The sequence below is a fragment of the Panthera uncia genome, chromosome C2 (assembly GCF_023721935.1).
Source record: "Panthera uncia isolate 11264 chromosome C2, Puncia_PCG_1.0, whole genome shotgun sequence".
In the NCBI taxonomy this organism is placed as follows: Eukaryota; Metazoa; Chordata; class Mammalia; order Carnivora; family Felidae; genus Panthera; species Panthera uncia.
The window spans coordinates 118,243,677-118,267,598 of record NC_064810.1 but is presented as its reverse complement, the minus strand read 5'-3'; the positions used below and the strand labels follow the sequence as shown (position 1 = coordinate 118,267,598).

General features: G+C 35.3%; 1 protein-coding gene across 6 annotated transcripts in view; it reads left to right on the top strand.

Moving 5' to 3' along the window:
- Positions 1-22,666, top strand: part of TRPC1 (transient receptor potential cation channel subfamily C member 1) — a 64,170-nt gene extending 41,504 nt beyond the window's left edge. For all 6 annotated transcript variants that reach the window (XM_049628714.1, XM_049628712.1, XM_049628710.1 and 3 more), the window contains 8 exons: positions 339-534; positions 4,402-4,738; positions 6,552-6,691; positions 8,369-8,512; positions 18,327-18,502; positions 20,165-20,366; positions 20,944-21,138; positions 22,384-22,666. In XM_049628714.1, coding sequence (XP_049484671.1) covers positions 339-534; positions 4,402-4,738; positions 6,552-6,691; positions 8,369-8,512; positions 18,327-18,502; positions 20,165-20,366; positions 20,944-21,138; positions 22,384-22,611 — 1,618 coding nt within the window. In that variant the 3' untranslated portion in view covers positions 22,612-22,666. The remainder of the gene's footprint in view (positions 1-338; positions 535-4,401; positions 4,739-6,551; positions 6,692-8,368; positions 8,513-18,326; positions 18,503-20,164; positions 20,367-20,943; positions 21,139-22,383) is intronic.
- Positions 22,667-23,922: the final 1,256 nt, after the last annotated feature.

The following is a 23,922-nucleotide window of genomic DNA, read 5'->3' as shown; positions in this document are numbered from 1 at the left end:
TTATACCAAACTTACAGAGAAGAAGAGCAAATGAGTTAAGTGAAGAACTGGTTGACAACTATAATCCTAACTTCTAAGAATATCAGTATATGTAAGGAAATACTGTGCTCATCTAAAATTATCAGTGTGAGCACAGGCAGTATAATTGTGTTACAGTTTTCCCCAAAGCTTTGGAGAATTTATGCACCAGTAGATTCTTCTGACCATCAGCACAAAATGACTTCAAATTTTGTATGACCCTATTAGAATTAAAATGTTACCAAGTAAATAATTTTCTATTGAAAACAGCTTAGAGACTAGAAGTGACATTTCTAATAATAGACTGTTGCATCTTGCAGGAATGATTATGAGGAATTAGCCCGGCAATGTAAAATGTTTGCTAAAGATTTGCTTGCACAAGCCCGGAATTCACGAGAATTGGAAGTTATCCTAAACCATACATCTAGTGATGAACCTCTTGACAAACGGGGATTACTAGAAGAAAGAATGAATTTAAGTCGTCTAAAACTTGCTATCAAATATAACCAAAAGGAGGTATGAGGTTTTCTGTGATATGCATAAATTATTTCCTCCACAGTAGTGGAGTGACTCAGAGCAATTACTTAAGAATTAATTAAGGTTATGACTTACAGTAATAATGCCTTACTGTTTAAAAATAAAGTATCAGATATCATATTTTCTGGTTCTTATTTGTTAATTCATTGAAACCCAAAGGTGGAGAGGCACATGATATGATAACTAAATTGAATCTGGCTCTACTGGCATCATCCCTTCCTATTAAGGGAAATACCTGTTTCTAATCCACACACACACATGATTCAGAAACTTGACGAAGGAAGGTATGCATTTTAAATTTTATTTTTTGAGACAATTTACTAACAATGAGTGTTTATTTGTAGATAATGATATCCAATTAATAGTATGAGGTATTGGTAAATGGTGGTTTTAAGATATTTCTTCTAAGACTCATTTTTATTTTTATTTTTATTTTTTTATTCATTTTTTTAATATATGAAATTTATTGTCAAATTGGTTTCCATACAACACCCAGTGCTCATCCCAAAAGATGCCCTCTTTAATACTCATCACCCACCCTCCCCTCCCTCCCACCTCCCATCAGCCCTCAGTTTGTTCTCAGTTTTTAAGAGTCCCTTATGCTTTGGCTCTCTCCCACTCTAACCTCTCTCTTTTTTTTTTTTTTTCCTTCCCCTCCCCCATGGGTTCCTGTTAAGTTTCTCAGGATCCACATAAGAGTGAAAACATATGGTATCTGTCTTTCTCTGTATGGCTTATTTCACTTAGCATAACACTCTCCAGTTCCGTCCACGTTGCTACAAAGAGCCATATTTCATTCTTTCTCATTGCCACATAGTACTCCATTGTGTATATAAACCACAATTTCTTTATCCATTCATCAGTTGATGGACATTTAGGCTCTTTCCATTATTTGGCTATTGTTAAGAGTGCTGCTATAAACATTGGGGTACAAGTGCCCCTATGCATCAGTACTCCTGTATCCCTTGGGTAAATTCCTAACATAAGACTCATTATTTCATACTCTTCTGTAATAATTTCATAATCATTTTATTATGCTCTTGGATTGTTTGGGCCAGGAATTAGGAAAGGGCACAGCAAGGATGGATAATTTGTCCTTGCTTCTCTATGTTTAGGGTCTCAGCTGGTGATAGCTCAGATGATTGGGGGCTACAATCATCTGGAGTCTTCGTCACTCAAATATCTGGTGCCTGAGCAGCAGCTGAGGACTGAGACAGGGAACTCATGAGGGGCTGGGTGCTCAGGTGGGTGGATCCATAGAGGGTGGGCCACCTGAGCACTTACTACTGGAATCATGGAGGGGCATAGCCATGATGGTGAGTTGACTATGAGGAGATGGTCTGAGAAGCCTCTGAGGGCTGCCCAGAGTGCCTGCATGTAGCCTAGGCTTCCTCACAGCATGGTAGCTTCAGGACACTTTATATGGCTGTTAATGGCTCCGAGAGCAAATGTTCATCAAACAAGGTGGAAGCTCAATGGCCTTTTGAAACCTACCCTCAGAAGTCACATAGCATCACATCTTCCAGCTGATTAAAGCAATCAAACCTTGTTGAATTGAAGGGTAGGAAACACTGATAATCCACCTCTTGATGAGAGGAGTAGCAAAAAATTTGTTTCAATGTTTTAAAACCACCACAAACTTAAAACATTTCCAGTTGAAATTTTGTTCTTCCAATTACATATTTAACATTACTCTTAATTAAATCGTCATTATAGAGAGGGATGACAAGGACAGCAATCAGTTCTGAGATTGCTTTGATATTTGGGGGAAGGGGAAACCACTAAGTTTGGGATGCTACTAAACTGGATAGTTTGTGAGAGGAAAAGCTATTTCTCTCCCTAGTATTTCATCTTAGAGACAAATTAAGCTTCCCTAAGAGCACTGCAATCTGTGCAGAAGAATGGAGAATGAAATAAGACTTCAATGCCAAAACAAGTATAGTATATTAGGAAATTTATTTTTTTTTAAGATTTTTAAAAATGTTTATTTATTGTTGAGAGAGGGGTGGGGAGGGGCAGAGAGAGAGGGAGACATAGAATCCGAAGCAGGCTTCGGGCTCTGAGCTGTCAGCACAGATGCGGGGCTCAAACTCATGAACAGTGAGATCATGACCTGAGTCAAAGTCAGACACTTAACCGACTGAGCCACCAAGGCGCCCCAGGGTAAATCATTTTAAAACAGAAGATTGACCTGTTAGTATTTAGATATCTGAATGACATTATGATCTCTTGTGCTTTGGTAATTTCAAACCTGATCACATTATTATGTCCAGAGTTCAGAACCCTGGTGTTGTCCTGCACAGCATGCACATTATATTGAGAAAATACTGCTTCTGAAATTTGTAAACTCAGAAGCCTTTGTAAACTTTGGTAAATTTATTTCTGTACTTAAACTAGAATTTCCCTCTTATTTGGCAATATTTTTCCTTTTTTTTCTTACATAGAATTCAGTCTTAAGCAGAGTTAAGAGTATAATACATTTTAAGAAGTTTTCAGTGTTTTCATGAAGCGTAAATATGTCTCATGTTTAGACTTTGATTGCTATCTTCGTATCTTGGTTTCTTATAATTGAAATCCTGGGGCGCCTGGGTGGCGCAGTTGGTTAAGCGTCCGACTTCAGCCAGGTCACGATCTCGCGGTCCGTGAGTTCGAGCCCCGCGTCAGGCTCTGGGCTGATGGCTCGGAGCCTGGAGCCTGTTTCCGATTCTGTGTCTCCCTCTCTCTCTGCCCCTCCTCCGTTCATGCTCTGTCTCTCTCTGTCCCAAAAAAAAAAAAAAAAAAAAAAAAACAACGTTGAAATCCTATTAGTTCTTTGAGATCAGTTTTTTTCTTTGGATTGTGCTTGTTAACTTTGAAATTTCACAAACATTATGAGACTGTCTATAAATTAAAATTTGCAAAATGGCTAAGTAGGCTAGTAATAATCATTAAGTAATGACTAAGTGATAATATAATTAATACTTATATGCTGCATGCTATGAATCAGGCATTATTATTCTAAGAGCTTTACTTTTAATCCTTGCTAATAAGTTTATGAGCAGAGACTATTATCACCATTTAATAGGTGGGAAATTTGAGGCTTAAAGAGGTTTAGAGACTTGGGACGCCTGGGTGGCTCAGTCGGTTAAGCATCTGACTTTGGCTCAGATCATGATCTCACAGTCTGTGAGTTTAAGCCCCTTGTCGAGCTCTGTGCTGACAGCTCAGAGCCTGGAGCCTGCTTCAGATTCTGTGTCTCCACTCTCTCTCTGCCCCTTCCCTGCTCATGCTCTATTCTCTCTCTCTCTCTCAAAAATAAATAAACATTAAAAAAAAAAAAAAAAAAAAAAGAGGTTTAAAGACTTGCTACATGGGGCGCCTGGGTAGCTCGGTCGGTTAAGCGTCTGACTTCGGCTCAGGTCATGATCTCGCGGTCTGGGAGTTCGAGCCCCACGTCGGGCTCTGTGCTGACTGCTCAGAGCCTGGAGCCTGTTTCAGATTCTGTGTCTCCCTCTCTCTCTGCCCCTCCCCTGTTCATGCTCTGTCTCTATCTCAAAAATAAATAAATGTTAAAAAAAAATTTTTTTTTTAAATAAAAAAAAAATAAAGACTTGCTACAGATCAATTATTAAATGGCAGAGCCTGGATTTGAATCCAGGTAATCTGGCTCCAGAGTCTGTGCTCTCAATCTCTACATTCTTTTATTACATGTAAGAAAAACAAAAAACAAAAATTATGTGGATTATATAGAATTGATTTTAAACTATTATTAAAACTTTGAATGTCAAATAATGGTATTATCAGATTGTATTTAGAGGTTTTCTTTTTTCTTTTTTCTTTTTTTGTATGTGTGTGTGTCATTTTCAGTTTGTCTCCCAGTCTAACTGCCAGCAGTTCCTGAACACTGTTTGGTTTGGACAGATGTCAGGCTACCGACGTAAGCCCACCTGTAAGAAGATAATGACTGTTTTGACAGTTGGTATCTTTTGGCCAGTTTTGTCACTTTGTTATTTGATAGCTCCCAAATCTCAGTTTGGCAGAATCATTCACACTCCTTTTATGAAATTTATTATTCATGGAGCATCGTATTTCACATTCCTGTTGTTACTAAACCTATATTCTCTTGTCTACAATGAGGATAAGAAAAACACAATGGGGCCAGCCCTCGAAAGAATAGACTATCTTCTTATACTGTGGATTATTGGTAAGTGTCAAGTTTGTCCAAAAAGTTCTGCTTTTGTTTAACCATTTAATTCTCCTTTGTTTGGTGGCATTATAAACATCTGTGTTCGGTTTATAATTTTACACTGTTTATACAGCAAGAATTCGAACACTTTCATGATCATGGAAGACTTATCTAACACTATTCTAATGATATATGATCCTGAACTTATTTATTATTACTTAATTACATGGAAGTTAAAAATTCTTTATTTTCAGTCTCTAAAATTGTTCATGATCATTAAAAAAGAAAAATTTTGCTGATGAATGCTTTTTTTGGTATAAGGGTATGAATCTTAGGTATTTTGAAATGTGATACATATTATACTTGGTTGCATTTTAAGAGTTAACTATTTTGTTTTATTGTATCATTAGTTTTCCTTTTAAGAACCCATGAACTTATGAGGTTACATTTTTATCTGTTATAGAAACATTATTTAAATTTAACTTTAAAGGTTTCCCTGGTGACTCACTCTATATAAATCAGTTCTTTGTAATGATAGCCAGATCTCTTTAGAAATGACAGAGTTTTTAATATAAGATACTTTTATTTTCTGAAAATTATTTTTGTAAGTATTATGCTGTATGATACAAATTTGAAATGACCTGTAGTTTTTATAATTCTTGCCCTTTTCTCTGGGGAATGGAGGAGAGTTGAGGTATAATCACATCGTCTATTTATGGTCTTTTTTTTTTTTTTTTTTTAATCTTTATTTATTTTTGAGAGAGAGGGAGAGACAGAGTATGAATGGGGGGAGGAACAGAGAGAGAGAGGAAGACAAAGATTCCGAAGTAGGCTCCAGGCTCTGAGCTGTCAGCACAGAGCCCTACACGGGGCTCAAACTAACAAACCACAAGTTCATGACCTGAGCTGGAGTCAGACGCTTAACCAACTGAGCCCCTATTTATGGTCTTTTAATGACGTCTTTATTTCCCTCTGGATCTTCAGCCTTGTTTTTAAACTCAGCATTTCTCACCCGTCTTTTCACTATTTGCTATAGAGTAAAAGGATGTTAAAATTTAGTCTTCTATGGTATAAAGCATTGGTTGATCAGTATGTTCTTTATTGATTTAATAAATAAGTTGAGAAAAATTAAAGTATCATTTTAACTTTTAGTTCTCCTTCAGCTATAAAATTAATCTGCATGTTTTGGAACTTTAATTTTTTTTGGAAGTTAGTTAATTTCAAGTAACTTGATTTCAGTCAGAACTTTTACTTTTAGTGGTGTTCAATCCATTATGCATTAATGTTTAAAATTAGGTAGATAAAGTAAAAATAATACACATCTTGGATATGTTAAAACATTCGGTTGGTGATGCAGAGCAGTCAAGAACATTGTTGAGTTTTGAAGAGGGGTTTAGAGATATTATTTATTATATAAATACAGGTCAAATTTAGAGGTATAAATTTGAAAGTCTGCCCACAGATAGTATTTAAAGCCATCAGGCTAGACTGGATAAAGTCACTGTAGGAGTGAGCATAATAGAGAAAAGAGTCAGGAACTAAGCTATTGTGGTGTGTGTGTGTGTGTGTGTGTGTGTTTCCTTATTTTTCTTATGCTTGTCTCACGAGCATCATTTATTAAAATCTCTGGGAAAGATATTGTCATATAAAACTTAAGGTTTTTTTCTTTCAAATTTTGAGAACTTTTCACTAAAAAGTTCTTATTTTTTCTTCCGGATGAGACTATAGTTTGATGTAAGTTGCTGTTTATTTAATATTTTGAGTTTTAATTATTTTTTAGTTTATTATTGAATTAAGAACATTATCTGATTTTTTTTCTTCCTTTTTTTAGGGATGATTTGGTCAGACATTAAAAGACTCTGGTATGAAGGGTTGGAAGACTTTTTAGAAGAATCCCGTAATCAACTCAGTTTTGTCATGAATTCACTTTATTTGGCAACTTTTGCCCTCAAAGTGGTTGCTCACAACAAGGTGACTATTAGCTATGTTAATTGGAGACATAAATGAAGTTTGTGTAGGAAACGTAGCTATATAACTCAAAGTTAACGTTGGCCCAAATCTGTACCTGATGTGTTTTCATTTTAATTTCACTATCCCAGTGTAAGGGAATAGTGTGTGTTGTTTCCTCCCTTCCAGTAGTTTAAAGGATGTTAATAACTTTTAAATGTTGGTTACCTATTATATGCCAGGCTCCATGGTTGCTACTTGCTATACTTTATCTCGTTTTATCCTCACAGGGACTCTATGAGACAGATGTCCTTATCCCCATTTTGCAAGTAAGGAAAAGGAAGCTCAGAGATATTAAGTAACTTATCCAAGACCACACAGTAAGAAACCAAGACTGGATTTAAATCCAGGTCTGTCTAGGCATTTCCTTTCTACCAAATGCCAATTCCTTATATCTGAGTTAGGTTCATTTACCTCATTAACGTGTATCTACTTAAAGTGAGAACACAAAGATACTTAAATTGATTAGTGTTAGTCCTCTTTATACCTGCCAGAAAAAAGTTTTATCTTTAAGAATTCATTATAGTGTTGTACACATTCCAAATCATGATTATTAAAGAGTGATGTAAATGTGATTATTTTTTGATGCCTCTTTTTAAATTCAGAATTTGACAAAAATTTAGTTTTGTATGCATCTTATAATTTTACCAAGATGTAAGCTACTTCGAGCCCAGAAAAGATAATAGATTTTAATTATCTTTGTTTAAGCTCTAAGTTTAGAATTCTTCTAGGGTGTCACAGTCAAGGAACTAAGAGATAATAATATTTTCTTGTTTTTGAACTAATTTATGGACTATAGAAAAAGAACACTGATTCACTTACACATCATTTTACTTTGTTAAAAGAAAACTGCATACTTTTAAATGATCAGTAGTATGGAACATGTTTGTTACGTATTTTCAATGACCAGATTTGTGAAATTACTAAGAAAATTAAAAAATGATCATACATAGATAAATGGCTCAATAAAGAGGTTGAGGATCATTGGTGTCTTTGATCTCTTTAGTTCTAGAAGTGGAGTGCTCATATAACTTTTTATCCAAACCAGGACACTTTGAGAGTATAAGGGGGCATTAATGATTATGCCAGGAAAACTGGTATATAATTTGGGACTATTCCAGACAATTGGAACATGTGGTCGCTCTATGTCTGGGTATAATAATGCACTCTCTCTCCCTTGGTATTTGGAAGAGAGAAGAACTTCTAGGGTTCATACTAGAAACCTGAGTTAAAGGGCTAATTTAAGGGTTAATTTAATATGATATTTAATTAACTGAGAGCAAACATACTTAAATTTTACTTAATGCTTAAAGTTTGTGTTGTAAAATTTAAGGAAGACCAGTAAACATTTCATTCATAAAAAGTTTAATAACATTTTTTAAAAAAATGTTTAATTTTTTAAAACCCAAGAATTTCTGAGAAAACCTTTTATTATATAGAGTGATATTGCCTCATGTATGTAGAGATCTTTTATTTACTTAAAACAATGCTATTTGTATTAAAAGAAGAGAACCTCATAAAACATAAAAGGAGATCTCCTAAAATAGACATAAATAGTTTTCTTTCAATAGTCAGAATACTGGTTTTTATTTTCCTAAGTTGAGAGAGCTATCTATCTTTGCCTTTTGTTCCTAACTTTAGTTTCATGATTTTGCTGATCGGAAGGACTGGGATGCATTCCATCCTACTCTGGTGGCAGAAGGGCTTTTTGCATTTGCAAATGTTCTAAGTTATCTTCGTCTCTTTTTTATGTATACAACAAGCTCCATATTGGGTCCATTACAGGTAAATAATTAATATTTCTTAAAGAATATTTGTTAGATGTCATTATTACTATATTTTTCTATTGATCCACTAGAACATTGTTCTCTCATGATGTTAAAGTTAAACTTTGCTTTTGAAAATAATTAACAATTGAGAGGACACTGCATGTTCACCTACTTCGCTTTTGACTGAATGATAATCCTATGCTTTCAGGTATTCAGACTTTATTAAGCTGTGGCCCATTGTCCCTCTCCCCTCAGTTCATAGACATAGATGTGTTTAAAACGTAGTTATACTTAAGACAGTAGAGGAACATGAAAATCTTGTGTTTTGACAAAATGAATCTCACATTTAAAGTTTTAAATAGTATATATGAGGGAGGTGTTGTGCACAAAGAATTCATACTTAATGATGATTTTGAAAATATGTAAGCTATATTTCTAAAATACTCTTTCACTTTGTTTAATAAATATTAAATGTAATAAGTTGGAAAATGACATTTTTAGGCTAACAAATTTCATAGAGTTCATGTAGTCCAGCTTTATGCCTTAAACTACTTTATAGCTCAAGAAATTGAGCTTTTGAGATGGTGATTTGTTCAGAGTAGAATGGTTATTATGCATGAGGGTCCAGGACTAAATGCTAAGTCCCTTTACATTAAAGAAAGGACTCATAATTGTTTGAATTTACCACAGATTGTAATAGTGATTGTTTTTAGAGAAAAGGGATCAACTCTGGTAGGTGAGTAGCTCTACATATATTGTGAGTTATGAGTCTGAGAATCTGAGCAATATTCAATTTTTCTTGATGAGTCGAAATTTGTTAGGAATGTAGATTTTAGAAACATTTTTAAAGGAGATATTTTTAAAGAAAAGGCATAATTATGTTCTCCAAATAGAGATATGAAAATAAAATATGTAGGAAAAACTTGGTTTGATTTGGCTTGTGCTATCATCGTGCAACAGTATTTCCTGGAGTGTGAGTTCCTTAACCAAGTCCTGATTAATTCACAGTGCACATTATCACATTAAAGCTTGTGAGAAAGAGATAAAGAAACTTGTTTAACCTTGTTCAAACTGTCATGACATAAACTCATTTAATGTGATACTCATTTTTCATTAGATATGTTCAGGTCTCTGTTTTTCTCCAAAAAATAGTATGTGAAACACTGATTTAGACTGTTATTTTGATTTAATTTTGCCACTAATATCTTCTATGACTGTTTTAGTCAATAGTCAACAGTATTTTTACATGCGTGTTGTTTTGTTGTTTTTTTATTTTTTTCTTAGCTAAAAGGTGATGATATCACTAAGTTTCTTTCTTTTTTTATAGGTATCACCAAGTTTCTGTATTTTTTTAAATATATTTCTACAAAGAGTTAAAAAGGAAAAAGTATGCTATTGTTTCTTAATGAATTATCTATTTTTCTTAGAACTATTGAGTCAGGTCTTCTGACTTAATCTCTTCCCCAAAGAACTATATAGATGTGTATACAAATACTGAATAAGTAGGTTTTTGTCATTTCAGCTGTTGTGTTTTTCTTCTCCAGCAGGACAATTTAGATTGTCGCAATGGCCGTAGAACTGACAGATGATTTAGGTGAAGCCAACAAATATTTATTGTGTTCTCTTTTTTAAAAAGGTCTGCTGGTTACTCATAATATATGCTTAAACATTAGGATTTAGTTAAGCAAATGATTTTTTAACATTATCTTTATTGGGGCACCTGGTGGCTCAGTCAGTTAAACATCTGACTCTTGATTGCAGCTCAGGTCATGATCTGAAGGCTTGTGAGATCAAGCCCCACCTCGGGCTCTGCACTGACAGCATGGAGCCTGCTTGGGATATTCTCTCTCTCTCTCTCTCTCTCTCTCTCTCTCTCTCTCTCTCTCTCTCCCCCCGCCCCCCCCACCTCCTTCCCCCCTCTCTCTCCCTCTCCATCTCTGTCCCCCTCCCCTGCTCATTCCCTCTCTCTCTCAAAAGAAAGAAAGAAAGATTCAAAAAAATAAATAGAATAAATAATCTTTAGCAAGATATGCTTTGCATACAGTAAAATAAACCCATCTTAAATATATAGTTTGATGAGTTTTTCAAAAGTATAAATTTGTTTAATCACTACCATAATCAAGTTAGCATGTGCATCACCCCAAAAAGTTTCTTGACACCTTTTTGCATTTAAAACTCCCCTTACCCTCACCCCAGACCACTGTTGTCTGGTATAGGCTAGTCTCAGAACTGAAGGATTTGGAAATACAAATAGAATTAGTTAGTATTGCAAAGCAAATCTTCCCAGACAGAAGGTTGTCTGCAATTTTTACAGTGTTACTGTTCCTCATGGTTGCAAGCTCCCTGTTCCAAGTCATTATATCAAGTCTGTATCCTACAGAGAGAAGGGGAAAGACAGAGGGCAAAAGCCAGAAAATATGGGCCAACTGTCTTTCTCTTTTTATCAAGAGAGCAATCATTTTTCCTGGAGCCCTACCACATATTTCCACTTATAACTCATTGGCCAGAATTTGGTCATATGGTCATTTGTCGCTACAAGGAAGTCTGAGGAGATGAGTACTTTCAATTGCCCCCCAAAAAATCAAGGTCTGGTTAGTCAGGAAGAGAGCAAAGAATAGATATTGAATAGGAATCTATAGATTCATATTTTCAGGCTTTTACTTAAAGATGTTTTCAAATAAAGACATTTGTGTTACAGTGTAGTCTTACTAACATGACAGATTTGTATTGCATAGTTCTTCCAAAATATTCTAGAAAAAGTTCTTGTAGAAAATTTAGAATACATTTTTCTTCCATTTTGTTCATCATAAGTAAGGAACTCAATTGAAAGGGAGTAATCCAGTTATGAATGTAAAACTAGAAGTAAAATGCAAAAAAATATTGACAATAAGTTAATTACTTTAGCAAAAGAGCAACTTTATTCCTTTATATATATAACCTGTTATGTCAGATAATGTTTTTATGTGATTACTGTGATTATCTGCATTAACATATTTTCCTTCCAAATATTTGCAGAAGTTGACAGACTTTTATTTTAACTGGTTATATAACCTGTGGTAGGGGTACAGATTACTCCCTTGGTTAGAGTGACCATATTTTATCATCCAAATGGAGACACTTTGGGGAATGAAAGGAATGTTATTTATTACTAACTTGGGAAAACAAGTGGAAACTGGGACTGTCCTAGGCAAATCAAGGTCACAGGAATATCATATAGTGGAATATATAAAATGGTTCTATATTCAGCAGTGGTTGAATCCTCTATTTTAGTACTTGACATTTTTATGATTATGCTCATTAAATTTGTAACTTATGTCGTAGGTAGACTCTGGAAGGTGGCTTTCTACATCTGGCCCTACTTACTTTGTAGCCATCTGTCGCTAAACTCATCTCTGTCCCTTACTGAAGCACTTCTCCATCTGGGCCAAGACCAGTCAGTAATCTCACACATGTCCCATGCTATCCCAATTCCATGACATTGTTTATGTTATTACCCTGTTTAGAATGTCCCACCCACTCCTCTACTTGTCAAAATTTTATTTGTTCATTCAGTAAACAGTTTTTGAGTGCCTGGTAAGTACTAGACACTGAAAATACTAAAATGAGTAAGCTCTGGGGCACCTAGCTGGCTCAGTCAGAAGACCATGCAACTCTTTGATCTTGGGATCATGGATTCAGTGTTGGGTATAGAGATTACTTTAAGTAAGTAAGTAAATAAATCTGAAAAAAAAATTAATATGCTCCAATATCTCCTTAAAGAACTCAAGTACACTGAGGGTGACAAGCAAGCATGACATTTACAGTGGTAATTGCTGTCATAGGCACAGCTCATAGAAAGGGCACTCACTTCAGTTTAAGGTACTTACCAGGAGAGATGACACTGGAATTAAGCCTTGAAAGATGAGTAGAATGGAGGCGGGTTAGGCATTGCAGGGAGAGGGAACATGTGCCAGTGTTAGAGCTCCTGCCTCTGGAAAATCCATTCCTATGCTCTTGCTCCCCTGCTAATGAATAACTCCATCCAGTGAACTTGGTACTTTGAACCTCCAATGAGCACTTCCTAAAGCTTGTCTTAATTGTAAGACAATTAAAATTTAGCTTGTCTTAAATTATAGACGGTGTTGTCTCTACTAAATTAAAAATTCCTTGAGGATAGGGACTGTATCTTTATTTTTTCATCTGCACTTTACTTACTGCCTTGCCATAGTAGTCACTTACTGTTTGATAAATTAAATGGTCTTGGGTAAAGACAAGTGCTGATTGGTGTGTGAGAAGAATAAAGCTGTTGGGCTATACCTACTACCTGTTACTGGAGCTGCTTATTCAAAACAATAACAACCACCACATTTGTTTAACATTTCATGTGGGCCAGGCACTGTGCTAAGTGTTTTCGTCTTATTTCATCCTCGTCACAACCCTTGTTATTTTTATTTCCATTTTACAAATGGGGGATCTAAGGCTTAGAGAGGTTAAGTAGTTCACAGAACTAGAAAGAAGTAGTCAAGAGCTGAACCTGAGTCTGTCTGAATCCACAGACCAACCTGCTCTTCAAAGTTAGTTCTTCTGCTTTTATAAAAGAAGGATGCTAGCTAATATGCTTCAGCAAATGTAAGAGTCATGATTGGACATAAATCAGTAATGTTACACGTTTTAACAAAAAAAGACGTAAAGATAGAATCTAAAAATAAATTGGTAATTATAATAATAACTGTTAACATATGGGCCCTTACCATGGATACTATTCTAAGATCTTTATTTACATTTATTACCTCATTTAATACTCACAGTTGTTCTAAGAGTCAGACTCTTTTATTTCCATTTTCCAGAGGAAGAAACTGAGGCATAGAGATATTAAGTAACTTGCACAAGGTCACACAGCTGGTAAGTAGCCAAACTGGGATTCTAACCCAGTGGTTTGGCTCCAGAGCTAAAGATCTTCACCAGGCTGCTAACTTGCCTCTCTGTTTTCATTGCTACAGAGTAATATGATTCCCTCGTTAACTTTTATTGTACAATACTTCTTTGGGCAGGCTTTAATAATTTACAGATCTTAAAAATTCTTCCTGATTTATCCACATGTTTCAAATGAATTAAGCACTTGTAGTTGCGTCATTAGACAGAAAGAACAAGACAGAACCAACCAACTGGGTTCAAATTTTGCTCTGTAACTTACTGTTACTGTTACTCATCTCTGTGAGTCTCAGGTTCTGTGTCATTGTTGTGAGGATTAAATGGGTCAGTATATATAAGATGCATCTCATAGCAGGTTTCCTGACACATGATGAACTTTACATAAATCATTAGAGCCATTTCTTCATTTCCTTTATAGTTAGTAGAGTTAACTGTCGCAAATCTGAAAAATAATACAAAGAAACTTGGAAAATAAGTGTAGCATCTGACAAATAAACGCATACTTTATTCATAGTGAATCATTTGGCTTTACTGGATAATTAATAGATTTAATTTAGTGTTCTGTATCACATAAATGGCATATTGTTGTCATTTGCAGTGAGTAAAGGGTGATTTCATTTCAAAGTGCCTTGCATTTTAGGGTATACTGGGGATGGACATTTTTCTTTGGAAGCATAAATGTTACACTTAGAGGGAAACTTAGAGGTCATTAGTCTAGGAGTTCCCAGGTTGGTGAGGCTCAGAATCACTAGGGTTGCACATAAAATCTGTATATCTAAGTCCTGCCCTCAGAGATGCTGATTAAATAGATTGGCATAAAATCTGGCCAAGTTTTAATAGCATGTAGATGAGTGAGTTTGATGTAGCATATGACCATCCCTTTTATAGGTCAGGAAACTATGGCCCAGCTCACACAATGTTAGAAAAAAAGACTTGGTGTAAAATGTTAATAGTTACATCTTTTTTGGATATTTATTCATGTATTAATTCAATAAGCTCATTACATGAGAATGAAATCCTTAATTGCACACAGCCCCCAATTTTTTAAATATAATTTATTGTCAAATTGGCTTACATACAACACCTAGTGCTCATCCCAACAAGTGCCTTCATCAATGCCCATCACCCACTTTCCCCTTTCCCCCACCCTCCCATCAACCCTCAGTTTGTTCTCTGTATTTAAGAGTCTCTTATGGTTTGCCTCCCTCCCTCCCTATTTGTAACTATTTCCCCCCCTTTCCTTCCCCCATGGTTTTCTTTTAAGTTGCTCAAGATCCACATCTGAGTGAAAACATATGATAACCTGTCTTTCTCTGACTGACTTATTTCACTTAGCATAATACCCTCCAGTTTCATCCATGTTGCTGCAAATGGCATGATTTCATTCTTTCTCATTGCCAGGTAGTATTCCATTGTATATACAAACCACATCTTCTTTTTCCATTTGTCAGTTGATGGACATTTAGGCTCTTTCCATAATTTGGCTATTGTTGAAAGCACTGCTGTAAACTTTGGGGTACATGTGCCCCTATGAATCAGCACTCCTGTATCCCTTGGATAAATTCCTAGTAGTGCAATTGCTGGATCTTAGGGTAGTTCTGTTTTTAATTTTTTGAGGAACGTCCGCACTGTTTTCCAGAGTGGCACAGCCCCAAATTTTTAATGGGAGAGCTAAGATAAAAATCACAAAGTGATGTTTCAGAAAAGCTCTTGCAAGGAGTTAGAAGCAAGAATTGAATTCTACCTCTGCCATCTATTCTGTTACCCTGAGCAAGTCACAATCTCTTTGAGCTTCAGTTTGTCACTTGGAAAAAGAGAGATAATACTAGCCTTTCTGATCCTACAGGATAAGTAAAAATACATGATACCTCTTGGAAAATGGTAGAGAGTTATAAGGCATATAAAAAGTAGCTATGTGTTCAACATTTTAACTAATATGCTGGGCTTTGAAGCTTATTGATATGGTGCTGCTCTTACAGCCTGCTAGAAGAGACAAACGTAAATATTGGTATAAAGTGAAAAATATGATTTTAGAGATTATGGACAAAGTACTTTGGAGCATAACTGAGGAGGTGCTTGGAGAGAATCTGGACAGCTTCTTAGAAAAGGTGACATTTGATCTGGGCCTTGAAGGGATAAAAAGCTTTCCTGGCAAAGAACAAAGTTACATGTACAGAAACATGGAGTCATAAAAGCATGGCGTGCTTAGAGAAGACAGGATGTCTTTCGTATTTGGACAGTGGGTGGCAGTTGGGAAGATGAGGCTGAAAAAAATAGACTGGGCTGGACTCTGAAGGCCTCTGTGCCAGGAATTTGAATATTATCATACATGCAAAGGAGGTTTTGAGTATGAATGGCTTGATCAGATAGAATTTTTAGACAGGTAATTATGGTTTTTTCTGGAGGAAGATTTGGAAGGAGAATGACTAGAAGTTGTCATTATTATTGCTTCATTTTTTCAGCAAGTTTTATAATTTAACACATGATATGAACCCTAACGATACCAGCCTTCACCCTATCAGATATTTGGCATGTTTTTGCTGTTCTACACAGTGCTCCGTATGTAGGGTCTTTGCCTCTTTTAAATTATCTCCTAAGGATAAATCTCCAGTAGGGGCGCCTGAGTGGCTCAGTGGATTAAGTGTCTGACTTCAGCTCAGGTCATGATCTCACGTTTGTGGGTTTGAGCCCCACGTCAGTCTCTGAGCCCTGTACCGGGCTCTGTGCTGACAGCTCAGAGCCTAGAGCCTATTTCGGATTCTGTGTTTCCCTCTCTCTCTGCCCTTCCCCCACTCCCGCTCTGTCTCCGTCTCTCTCTCTCTCTCTCTCTCTCTCTCTCTCTCTCTCTCTCTCTCAAAAATAAACATTAAAAATGATTTCTTTCCAAGGTACTTCGGTATAAAGCTATCATTGATTAAGAAGGAAATGTATTTCTTCTCTTTCTCACACATGTAAAACTTGCTGAGTTTAAAAGCTCCCTATTTCTTCTCTCAAAATTTTGCAGTGGGAAGTGAGGAAGGCACAAGACTTCAAAAGGTACTACATGGCCTAGTCAAATGTGCAAGCCATGCATATTGGACCTCTTCACTGTTGCAGAGTCCAGTTTACCAGGCTGTGGTGTGCCTAAAAAATTTTAGCACCCCTCTTTTACTTAATTGGCTGGCTCACTTTAGTGGGTTAGAGAGGTTTGGCCACTTGCTCAATGTCATTACCATTTTGTATCAGTGGTAAGTGGCATATTTTATTTTGGTAGGTTTGAGGCAGTTAGACATTTTATTTGAAGCTGGATTTAATTAACTGTGTAAAATTGATCTGGTAAGTTTTGAGGAAGGGTTATTTTTAAACCCTATTTTTTGTATCTTATAAGTATAAATGCAAAAAAAAAAAAAAAAAGAAAGAAAGAAATGCATACAGTAAAAAAAATTCAAAGGAAGAAAGTCTGCCTTCCAACCCCAAGTCCTACCTTCCATATTTAAGCACTATTAAACAGTCTCTTGTGTAAACTTCCAGAAATGTACTGTGCGTATTAAATCCTATCTATACGAAATAAATATCTGATTTATACTTTAAAGAAATAGAAATGGGATCTGTTATAATACTGTTCTATACCCAGCTTTTTTGACTTAATATTTTATAGACATTTTTCTACACCAGCACATATAGATGTACTTCATTCTTTTTAACAACATTTAAGATGTTCTAATTTTTTTGTGACCTCTAACAGTGCTGCAGTGAAAATCCATGTATATACATGCATTTTGCATATTTCCTATCTATTGGCTAAATGCCAAGGGATAGAATTGTTGGGTCAAAAGGATAATGTCAAATTATTCTCCAAATTTGTATGCTAATTTAAATACCAAGAATTTATGAAAAGTACTTATCACCCAGATTTTGAAAGAGTATTGGAGGACAATGAAATTAGGCTTGAATAAAGCTCCCAGACATACTACATGTGACTGCATTACAAAAGATACCCATGTTAATTAGACCTATTCATTTGGTTTGCACACATATTTTCTTATAATTGACCTAAAATGAAAGAAAATTGACCACCTTGGCAAAAAAAGATTAGGGCAGTCCTAGAGGAGGAAATGCTATCTTTGGAGAATTGGTTTAGAATTTGTCACAAAAAGCAAATTAAATACTTTGTCATATGATTTTATAGTTGTAAACTTTAAGAAGCCATAAAAAACATAAGCGTTTATTTCCCTTTAGGCTTGAGCAAGGAATTTTCCTTCTATTCCTTGCAAATTAGGCCTTTTCTTAAATCTCCATGTCTCAGCCTCTTACTTCTTCCCAGCAGTGTCCTCTGCAGACCTGGTCCAGATTCAAGAAATGTGCCATCCAACACTCAAAGTGCTGGCATGATTAGGATGGCTTTTTTTTTTTTTTTAATGTTTATTTATTTTTGAGAGAGAGAGAGACAGTGTGAGCAGGCGAGGGGCAGAGGGAGAGGGAGACACAGAATCTGAAGCAGGCTCCAGGTTCTGAGCTGTCAGCACAGAGCCGGACATGGGGCTAGAACCCATGAATTGCGAGATCATGACCTGAGCTGAAGTCAGATGCTTAACCAACGGAACCACCCAGGCAGCCTTTTTTTTTTTTTTTCTTTTTTTTTAAAGTAGGCTTCACACCTAGTACAAAGCCCAGCGTGGGCTTGAACTCACACCCCTGACAACAAGACCTGAGCTGAGATCAAGAGTTGGTAGCTTAACCAACTGAGCCACACAGGTGCCCCTAGAATGGCTTTTTGTTTGTCAGTGAGACTTTTGATGTTTTAAAAGTATGGAACTATCTTAACCAGATGGAATAAAAGGAATCATATGTTTGTTTTACTTTTATTGCCTGGTCATTTAATACTTAATATTTTGTTTTCCTGATAATTTTAATGAACACCTATATAATATATTCCACAGATTTCAATGGGACAGATGTTACAAGATTTTGGAAAATTTCTTGGGATGTTCCTTCTTGTTTTGTTTTCTTTCACAATTGGACTGACACAACTGTATGATAAAGGCTATACCCCAAAAGAACAGAAGGACTGTGTGGGCATCTTCTGTGAACAGCAAAGTAATGATACCTTCCATTCGTGAGTGTCTTTTTAAATTTTTAGTAAATATATTTCTCTCTATTGTATTACATATGAATTAGTACCTATAGAAATAGAACTTCAAATTTTCTTTAAGACATTCCTTTTTAATAAATACTTAGTTTTTCATTAATCATGTTGTAGTTTTCTTTACACAAATAGAATCTTAAGCAATTAACAGGCCCACGATATTACATTGTTTCCCCTGCTGCTTGTCTTAACAGAGGAGTTCTTGGCATTTTGTACACTGTTAGGATTTGGGGCAGGACAGTTTTCTGTCAGTCCTGTGTATTGAAAGATGTCTCTGCTCTTCACATATTTTTTTAATAAAATTTTTTTTAACATTTATTTATTTTTGAGAGACAGAGCATGAGCAGGGGAGGGGCAAAGAGTGAGGGAAACACAGCATCTGCAGCAGGCTCCAGGCTCTGAGCTGTCAGCACAGAGCCCAACTCAGGGCTCGAAATCCCGAATTGTGAGATCATGACCTGAACCGAAGTTGGATGCTTAACCGACTGAGCCACCCAGGCACCCCATACATTTCACATATTAAATGTCAGCAACTGTCCATTATTGTTACAGGTAAAACCATCTCTCATATTTTCAACACTTCAGTAGGAGGTCAATAGAATTGAGAATCATTAGAGCTTCATAAACAATTTTTTTCTCTAATTTACTGTATCCTAAGAACTTAAACAACCAGTTGTGAGGCAGACAAAATACCTCCCCTCATTTTTAAGTAACATAATGGAGAAGGGGTGTGGAATTAGGTATTTGTTGTGTTTGTTATGTACCAACTATTCTTTAGATACTTGGATGTCATCTTATTTAAGATTAAATGAATAATAAGTATTTATTTAACACCTTCTATATAACAGACACTGTTCAAAGTACTGAGTGAATGAAGTACCAGTGAGCAAAACTGCCTCATAGAGTTTATATTACAGTGAGGTGATATAGTCAATAAAAAGAGAAATAAAATATATATTACACAATAAAAAGGACCAAAGAGACAAAGCTTGGCCAGGCTTCTCCCTATGTGTTAGAGGTTGCAATTTTAAATAGACTAGGGAAGGCCTCGCAAGAGATGACATTCAGGTAAAGATACTAAGTTGATGAAGGATCAAGCCATGAAGAAGATAGTTGGAGGAAGAGCATTCACCGATCCAAGAAATGGCAAAGGCAAATGCCCTGGGATGGGAGTGTGGCTGGCTGTTCAAGGAAAAACCAGGAGGCCAGTGTGGATAGAATGTAGTGAATGAGGGCAAGTTGTAAGAGATGGGGTCCAAAAGGTAATGAGGATCATGTAGAATGTTGTTGATCTGTGATCTTTGTAAGGACTTTGGGCTATTGAGATTGAGAGCCATTTGAAGTTTTTAAGCAGAGGAGTGGCAACATCTAATTAGGCACAAACAGGATCTTAGAGGCTGCTTTGTTGATAATAGAAAAGCAGTAGGAGGTTAAACAAAATAATTTATCCTTTTAAGTGTATTTCTTTGTTTAAGACATATGTAAACTGTTGGGTTCAATCTCATTCATTTTAAAATGTATTCTTGGATTATCAATGTTTTACTTATGGAATGTTAATATGAATGAGTTCTTCATTTTTGCTAATTAAGTGCTTTAATTTTCTTTTAAACAGAAATGTAATTGTCTTTACAGGTTCATTGGCACTTGCTTTGCTTTGTTCTGGTATATTTTCTCCTTAGCACATGTGGCAATCTTTGTCACAAGATTTAGTTATGGAGAAGAATTGCAGTCCTTTGTTGGAGCTGTTATTGTTGGGACATACAATGTCGTGGTTGTGATCGTGCTTACCAAGCTGCTGGTGGCAATGCTTCATAAAAGCTTTCAGTTGATAGCAGTAAGTATTCATTCTTGTAAAAACTTTATATTCTTTCAGATTATACCAAATGTATGTAGTAGATAAGGCAGCCAAAGATTATAAGAAATAAGAATTAGTATTATTTTAAAATTAAATACAGATTAAAAAAAACTTTTTAACGTTTTTATTTATTTTTGAGAGAGAGAGAGAGAGAGAGTGCACAAGTGAGGGAAGGTTAGAGAGAGAGGGAGACACAGAATCTGAAGCAGGCTCTAAGCTCTGAGCTGTCAGCACAGAGCCTGACACATGGCTCGAACTCCTGAATCGCGAGATCATGACCTGAGCTGAAGTTGGATGCTTAACCAACTGAGCCACTCAGGCGCCCCTAAATATAGATTTTTTAAATGTAAGTAATGTATATTAACTACAACTCTTGAACCAAATTTTTACCTACAAGCCGTGTAAACATTTGGACATCAAACATTTGGACCATGTAAAATGATATCCCCCCCTCCCCATCTCTCTCTCCTTTGCCCTTCCCTACCCCGTGTGTGTGTGTGTTTGTGTGTGTGTGTGTGTTCACATTCTGTGTTGCTTTTTCATTTGGCTCTTACAGAATCATGAAGACAAGGAATGGAAGTTTGCTCGAGCAAAGTTGTGGCTTAGCTACTTTGATGACAAATGTACGTTACCCCCACCTTTCAATATCATTCCTTCACCAAAGACTATTTGCTATATGATTAGTAGCCTCAGTAAGTGGATTTGCTCTCATACATCAAAAGGCAAGGTTAAACGGCAAAACAGTTTAAAGGTAAGATATTAAAATTGCAACTTGGAAATTTTAACAATTCCTAATCACTGATGTTTCCTAGAGTGTAAATATGCAGGCTCCTTAAGGCCTGGGACTGTCTGATTTTTTTTTTTTACTCATATATCCCTAATGCATGGCATAGTATCTAACATAAAGTAAGGATTCAATATGTGAGAGAGAGAGCTATGATTTTTTTTTTTTTTTGATGAAATCTTGTCTCAAGTTTTAAAACATGGGAAATATTTAGAATGCCAACTCTGTCAGCATAGATAAAGATTGACTACTGGAGCCATCTCATTTTTCTAGTTTTTCTTGAAAGTTATTCATTACATGAATAATTCAGTTCATGTTGCTATAAACCAGAGGTTGGCAAACTTTTCTTTAAAGGGCCTATTATGGGGCGCCTGGGTGGCGCAGTCGGTTAAGCGTCCGACTTCAGCCAGGTCACGATCTCGCGGTCCGTGAGTTCGAGCCCCGCGTCAGGCTCTGGGCTGATGGCTCGGAGCCTGGAGCCTGTTCCCGATTCTGTGTCTCCCTCTCTCTCTGCCCCTCCCCCGTTCATGCTCTGTCTCTCTCTGTCCCAAAAATAAATAAAAAACGTTGAAAAAAAAAAATTAAAAAAAATAAAAATAAAAAAATAAAGGGCCTATTAGTAAATATTTTGGACTTAGCAGACTGAGACAAAATCAAAAATACTTTATGACTATAATAAGTAATATAACAAGAAAGAACACAAATTTCCACAAAATTTTTATTGGTGAAATTTAAAATGTAACCTTAATTGAGTAATAATTTAATAATTTTTTGTAATACAGATCTAATGAAAAGAATGGAATTCCATTTTGGGGGGGAATAACATTTTGTTTAATTGGGTCTCAAAATCAGTATTCCCTATCATCAAATTAATTATAAATATTCATCTGTAAAAAACCACTCTTTGCTCACAGGCCATTAAAAAATAGGAAACAGGACGTACTTGTCCTGTGGGTTGTAGTTTGCTAATCCTTCCTATAAATTGAGGATTCCTAAGAATATTTTTAAATCCAGAGAAGCATATAGGTGAATGAATAAAACAAATAGGCAGGCTGTATCTGTTTTAAACAAGTGATGAATATTATTTTGTAACACATAGTCCCAAAAATATAGCCCAGTAAAACATGTGTTTGTATCTGTGAAAAATCTTAAAAATTCACCTCATTTAAATATTGTTTATAAAATTGTATCATATAATTGTTTGTTTTGAAGGAATGGAGAAATTTGAAACAAAAGAGAGATGAAAACTACCAAAAAGTGATGTGCTGCCTAGTGCATCGTTACTTGACATCCATGAGACAGAAGATGCAAAGTACAGATCAGGCAACCGTGGAAAATCTAAATGAACTACGCCAAGATCTTTCAAAATTCCGAAATGAAATAAGGGATTTACTTGGCTTTCGGACTTCTAAATATGCTATGTTTTACCCAAGAAATTAACCATTTTCTAAACCATGTAGAGAATAATTTTCAGTAATAAATCTGAAAGATTGGATTTGCATAATTTGCAATTAAATCAGTTAGATATATATTGAATTAAAATGAAGAATTATGTAAAAGCCATTCTTTAAAATATTTATAGCATAAATATATTATGTAAAATATGTATATAGGATTAGTTTTTTAAAACCCTCTATTAGTAGCTTTTTTGCAGGTGCAAAACAGATTAAGTAGATAGATTTTGTTGGCATGCTGCTTGGTTTTCTTACTTGAACAGTGCTTTAAATTTTTTTCTTTTTATGTTTAAGAAGGGCAGTTATAATTGTGCACATTGCCAGAAGGTTTTGTAAAGTGAAGATCAGCAAATGTGGGCTGGTCTCCATCCATAGGATACACTTGAAATATAGTTAAGTCATGGTTTTTAAAATCTCTGTTTTAGGAGTTCACATTAGTTCAGTATTTATTGTTTAGGAGTATAGTTTAATCTAAAATAATAGTCTATTTTTTTTTTATTTTGTTATAATCTTAAGTAACAAAGAAAAACCTCTAATGGATATTTGAATCTGTTTATGTCTCTATAAATTTTAAGTCACTTCACAGTTTTTGTTATTGTAATGTATTTACTTTTACATGGTTGTATTCACTTTATATTTTTTGGTTTTTTTCACTTAATAATATTTTATATATACATTTCCATGTATTGGTATAGTCTGTATATTTAAATTTTTATGGAATTATATAGTTTTTGAAAGATATAGTCAGTAGACTTTTCATTTTATAGAAATAGAGTATTTGAATATGTTTATAGGTTTGCACAGGTATTTCACTAAGGTTAGGCATTTGGTGGCTTTTAATTTTTCTTTATCATAATAGTGCTACAGTCTTTTTCATTTTTCAGTTTGGAGTGACTGTTCATAGTTATAAAGCTAACCCAAAATAAGGATTTAGAAGATACTTTATCATATGTGGTCACAGCGTGTTTTGTTTTTGTAAATTGGAAGACCCTTTAATGCGAGGATTTATTTATATTTGGACTAAGGTTCTTGAACTAATCTCCCAAAGTATTTTCCACAGAATTTAACATAGCTTCTATAAAAGTGACTTCTTGCTTATTTGTGGATCACTCTTACTGCTTAAGATAAAAAGCCTTGATTTTTTTAAATTGGAGAATAAGATATGTAGTAAAAATTTTTTTCCTGCGTTCATGTGAGGGATGTAGTTAAAAAAGTTTCACAGGCTATTGCTTGTATTTTCTTGCAGCATTTCCAGTTAAGAGGTTATTAGGTATATAATTATCTTCTTAACTGAATT